The 5,851-nt window shown below is 54.7% G+C and overlaps 1 protein-coding gene across 1 annotated transcript in view; it reads right to left on the reverse strand.

Moving 5' to 3' along the window:
- Positions 1-5,851, reverse strand: part of LOC113218249 (nephrin) — an 89,776-nt gene that overhangs the window by 39,758 nt on the left and 44,167 nt on the right. Inside the window, exon 3 of the mRNA XM_052269127.1 lies at positions 1,598-1,757. Coding sequence (XP_052125087.1) covers positions 1,598-1,757 — 160 coding nt within the window. The remainder of the gene's footprint in view (positions 1-1,597; positions 1,758-5,851) is intronic.

Here is a 5,851-nt window from a genome sequence, read left to right on the forward strand (position 1 = left end):
CCCACCCACCGGCCTCAGCACTTTGGGTCGGGCGCCTGCAGCGTAGCGTAGGCAGCCCCGCACACGCGCGAGCGATGTGTTGCCCGCCTCCCGGCCGATCGGACGCACGACACGCAACCCCCCGGGCAGGGCAGGGCCGGGGCCGGGCTGAGGCCTGGCCCAACATCCCCCGGGCACCCCTTATTAGCCTGCAAGTTACTGCCTGGACCCTACCCTCACCACACACCTTTGGCAGTGCTATATCGAAACAATGCAACTTTAAACATGGGGCTACCCAGCCATAATATTTGTTGCTAAATAAACTAAGGGTTATTGAGTTTTAATTTCGTTGTTTTTAGATTTACGAAATACACAAAAATACCAATAAACTTCATTCGAGAAGTCCGACGGGGGGGGGGGGCGAACTAAGATGTACCAGATGATGCGAATGCGAAAGCTTGTAAGGGAAGAATCATCGCCCAAAAGGTACGTCAGTTGCCGTTACGAACCTGCCGCAAGTTCAGCCTCTGCGAGCTCTCAGAGCGCCTAGTAGGTAGGCAACATGTCCCGTGCAGGACATTCGTGTACTGCGGGAAGGCCTACCCCGAGTCTCGCAGGCGCCGAGCACCCGTATTGCCGAATGAATGTAAGTAAAACGCACGTCCTTTCTGAACGATCCCAAGGGGGAACCGAAAGGTAATCCCTAACCTTCAAACTAGATCGTGCGTCGTTTTCAGCCCAGCCTCGTCGATTGTGGCACGCTCGCTCTAGTCAGCAGAGGGATGTCATAATCGTTTATTCTACCCCTCGGGCCCCCCGGGCGGCCGCAGTGTGGGGGGCGTGAATCACAATCTCACGCGCGGGCCGGGGGCAGGCCGAGGATTAAAAAGGAAGGTGACAAACAGCCAGAGTCAATATTAAGCCGCCGCGCCCTGCCGCGCCCTGCCGCCAGCGCCTCGCACGCGAACGCCCTCCCCCCTCACCTTCCGCATCGCCGCCGGCCCGACCGACCGACCCTGACCGGCTCCACTCCAAAGAGAGATTTACGGTAAGCGGAATACTGTGTTCCTCAGCGCGCTTGTGTTGTGCCTACATCATGCATATGGCGCGCGCAGGGCATAGAGAGCGAGAGAGAGAGAGAGAGAGAGAGAGATCTTGACCACCACGAGCCATACAACAAACGCGCAACACTAACCCTGGCCGCATTTTCACGCCCCGCCGCGCCCCGCCGCGCCACTCTAGCGCTGGACACTGGGCGCCATTGTAATCTGCCGTGGGCTGCGCGGGGCCGGCCGAGCCCCGTCCTGCCAGTAATGGCCGGCGGTAGCGTGTTGTAATAAAACAAATTATTTGGAGATCCCCCCGCGCTGCTGCCGCCGCGCCTGGCTGGCTGGTTATCTCCCTCCTCATGCACCCGCCGCGCCCCATCCCCGCCAACAACAACACGCGCACATTCTCCGTGTGCCTCGCGCGCTCTTCTATCTCGAGCCGCTGCCTGCCGCGCGCGCGTTTACCGCGAATTTTGCCCCACCACCGCTTGTTTGTTTACGCTTCGAGTGAGGGTAGGAAAAGCGCGGGGCGGCGCCTGGTTGTGGTGTCCTCCTCCCTATCTACTCACACATGACGTTGAGGTAGAACGAGTTGCTGACGCCCTCGCCCTCCTGGTTGAAGCCCACGCACGTGTAGTTGCCGGCCGACGCGCGCGACACGCCCTGCAGCACCAGGCTCTGGTTGGCGATGATGACGCCGCCCGATATGTTGTGGTTGAGCTGCCGGCCCTGCAACAAGAAAGGAAACACTCAGTCGAATGCAAGCAGGGGAGAGTGGGGCACATTGGACCATTTGTCCAACATCTAGTTTCACGAGGACATAGCAATCGCAGTGACCTGACTCAAACTATGCAAGAGGCCATTACCACCCTGACTGATTTTCTGAAAGGTTTGACAAAGTTCGCTGTGAACCATCGAATTGGCGAGGGGTTAAATATATTTCAACCTCAAAATCAGGTAAAAGTAAAACGTGTTCACCCCAGAACTACCGTATTAAGATGTACAAAAAACGCATTTTCGGTTGAAACCAAATTTTATGATGAAGCCTACTCTTTTAGTTGCAGATTGCACCCAGTGTCCAGTCGTTTATGTTATTCAATTGAATTTGCTACCCTCAGAGCAGTTTGAGCCGTCTTGCAACTGACTAATTTTATTTTTCGAAATCTTGTCTCCTGTACGTATTTTCTTCGTTGAATAACACTTAACACTTAGACACCCTAGTGGTGCTCGGGATGAAGCGGAGGTTGTTTTGAGCATTTTTTTTTTTTGCTCAGCTCAATGTACCCCACGCATGTCGGCCCAATGTGCCCCGGGCAGGGGCACATTGGTCCACGAGCAGGCCTCTGGGTTTTGGTTTTTCTCAGTCTGTACCAACAGAAAAGTGTTGCGGCCAATTTTCTGAGGTAAAGGAAAGACCAAACTAAAACTTGGCGAAGGAAAATAATGTCTAGCTCGTCACGTGAAGAACTGGGAGCAGAAAGAAAAAAAACGGACCAATGTGCTTCACTCTCCCCTACCAAATCTTACACAATAACGCGCGCTCTTTGTCTCAGTAACAAATTTTGAACCCCTAACAGAAGTGTACAGCTCTGGAAGGAACCGTCGTGGCCTACCCCAGAAACGACCACAATATAGTTTCAAAACTGACCACCATACAGTAGTTATCCGATCCATATTGTAGTTATCACGGTCAATTTCACAACATCTCAAGAAGCTGCAAGGTAAAAAAAGGTCATTGCAATTTAGGATGCGCAAATAGACCTTTTGGAAAATTTCATTGAGACTTGAAATTCGAAAATCTCTTCACAGTGTTGAAGTTACACAGTGGAAAACCTTAGCTTCATCTTGGTAAGATGGTTGCAACAGCTTTTCATTTTTCTTTGAGAAATTAGCATCTGTGGCAAAAACTTAAACGGGTGCACACACTAGGTGCATTTGGATGGGGGAAGTGGACGTGCTGCAGGCACTGACTTTTCGCTTGCATTCCTTTTGCGGCGTTAGCTCTCGGTCCCTTCTCCCTCTCCCCTCTCCGGTCCGCTCTCCGGGCGCAGATTGACCCGGGAAGCCAATACAACTGGGACAAGACAAAGGAGACGGAACGAAGGAAGATGGGACGCATAAAGCCATGCCACTGAGTGCAGCCCGACCGCTGAACCGAGTCCCTGGGGGGAGAGAAGGGGAGGGGGGGGGGAGGAGGTTAGGGGGGCGTATCACTCCCATGAAGATGCCCGCCCGCCCGTCCGTGAGGGTCGTCCAGAGAGTGGAGCGCTGCCGGCCGCCACCGCGTCGCTCTCTTTCCAGCTGATTTCACTTCTCGGGCTCAGGCTGTGCCGGGCTGTGACGGTCTGCGCCGCGCCAGCAGCGCGCCAGCGCCCTCCAAATGAGGCGCACTGATCGAATTGGGACACCTAGCTGCCTGTTTGCCTGTCACCGCTATCTCCCTCGCGCACCTCGCTCACCACCACCCCCGCCACTCCCCATACCCGCACCGCTGCATTAACATAAACTGCTTACCAAGTCCCCCCGCCCTCCCTGCGGCTATCCTTAAGGGGAAAAGGGGGAAATTTCGAACAATTACACAACAGGGAGGCGTCCATCTCTCGAGCGAAGAGGAGAGCGGGAGCTTGCAGTCCTCCTCAGCCAGTCAAAACCACGCCTCGGAGGGAAAAGGGGGTGAGGTGGAGGTATGGTATATCTGACTGCAGGGCGCAGCCGCGGACCGACGAGTTCCGGCCCTGGCTCCACCTCGAGCATCCTCAGAGATTATCAAAAGTTTCGAACTGCGCCTTTGATAGCGGGGACAAGGGTATTGATCGACTGCAAGTCAAAGCAAAGAAACTGGAGGGGGTTCAGTATGCATCCAGCTGATGACTAATACCGGAGAAAATTGCTTCGGGAGACGGAGGGAGATGTAATAAAGATTTTTCTTCAACGACAGAAAATGAGGAAAAAGTTTGCCCAATGGCAGGATGAATTCAAAGTTACTGGTGATCTGCATCACTTCTAACTGTAGGAACGGGCTCTTGCGGTACCAGGTAGAGCACTCGTACTTAGTCGCACAAGCGGTACACCGACCGATGTACCACAACTCTAGGAGAGGCGAAGAATGTAGTGCAATGCAAAACCAATTTTATTGCCCTCCCTCCACCTCAATTATCCCACCTCCTTCCCTCCCCCCAGCCCAACCTTCTTCCCTCCTATACCATTAACCTTTACGTAGTTATCCGACTCTCCCTCCCTCGCCCTTCAGAAACTTTGAGATATTCCGATGCTGGTAATGGCTCCCTCCGCACTGTATGTCCGCGGCAACAGTCTAGCGCGGGGTGTGACGTGGCGACGTCCGCAATCAAGCGCGCGCGGGCGGGCGTGTCCGCTGCCATTGGGCCGTGATGGAAAGCGTGTTATTACAAGGATTTAGTCGCTCGGCCCGCTCCGGGAGGGGAGAGAGGGGTGCAGTTTCACACGCACACAACACAGTTGCACTGCGGCCAAACGATTATGACGGGATAAAAGTCACCAGCGCGGCGAGGGGGGGCCAATTTATTTAAATTGCATCTTTTACAACTTGGAACACATTGCTCCAGCCCCGCGGCGTTGGTTCGCGCGGACTAATCGGAGGGGGATATCCCCATGACAAACGGTGGCCGCGCTGTGGCGTGGCGCAGCGGCCCGGGTGGGAGGAAAATGACGAAAAAGGGGGCTTTTCAAACAGAACGCAAACCGCGCTCGCGCCAACCACACAGACACAGGCACTAACTCTCCGCCTGTGTGTGTGGAAAGTGCGCCCCTTGTCGACACAGTGCGAGCTTGGAGCGGCCTCGGCTTCGACTCGACTCCTACCCGCACTCCACTTCGGGTCGGGTGCCGCGAAGCTCAGAACTCGCGCGGCGGCTCAGCCGCCTCAGCCGCCTCAGCCGTCACCGCCCTGTCCTCCCCTCAGAATTGCCTCCCTCTGTCGTGGCGCGGCGTTGCTGTGCGCCAAATTGAATTTGGAAAGCGCATTCAGCCCTACGCTCGAGATATGGCTCTACCCCGCGCCCGCGGTGCTGGTTCGAGGGAAAAAGGGACGGAGCGGAGCCGGGGTGAAGGGTGGGGGGGAAGGGTTTGAGGGCCGGCCAAGGCTGCGAATAACAGGTGGAGCGCGCGACTGCAAATAACTGCCGAGGGAAGTAAAAGCAGATTGTGTCGACTTTCGATGAGAAAAGAGGGAGAAGCGGGTCAGGTCTCCCGGCCACGACTGAGGTCAATCTGCGAGGTTGTACGAAATGCAAGCTTAGTGTCAATACCCCCAAAACTTGCTTAAACACAATATGTTGCCTGAGGATCTATATTTTCTTCCCGGCAATTCCAGGCAGAGGTGTTTCCGTACGTCACGATTTGTGAGCGACACAGGCGCGGTATAAGGTACGTCTGACTGAAAACGATGCACGTACAAGGGTTTCGTGGCATAAGTTGCCCTAAGGACCGCAGAAGACGGGTAAAACATTAGGTGTTTACTTGTGCTGCTTTCACCACCGAATGAGAGTATAGTAGATTTTAGACACCGTCATATACTTTTGTTTTTGAAATCCCTTTAAGCACCCACAGCCGGAGTTTTAGTCTGTGCTACTGCTACTGTCGCTTGCATGTACAACCTCGTGTAAAACGAGCTCATCGCGAGCAGAAGAGAGAGAGAGACGGGGGGAGAGACCCGTCATGGAGAGAAATATATGCCACACGAGATAAGCGCGAGCGAGATCTTTGTGAGGCAATGAACCAGCGATCCAGCGGGATGCGCACTGCGCAGGTATAAGCACAGGACATCAGGGAGAGAGAGCGGGGGG

Source organism: Frankliniella occidentalis, unplaced genomic scaffold (genome assembly GCF_000697945.3).
Source record: "Frankliniella occidentalis isolate FOCC.00 unplaced genomic scaffold, Focc_3.1 Scaffold84, whole genome shotgun sequence".
Lineage (NCBI taxonomy): Eukaryota > Metazoa > Arthropoda > Insecta > Thysanoptera > Thripidae > Frankliniella > Frankliniella occidentalis.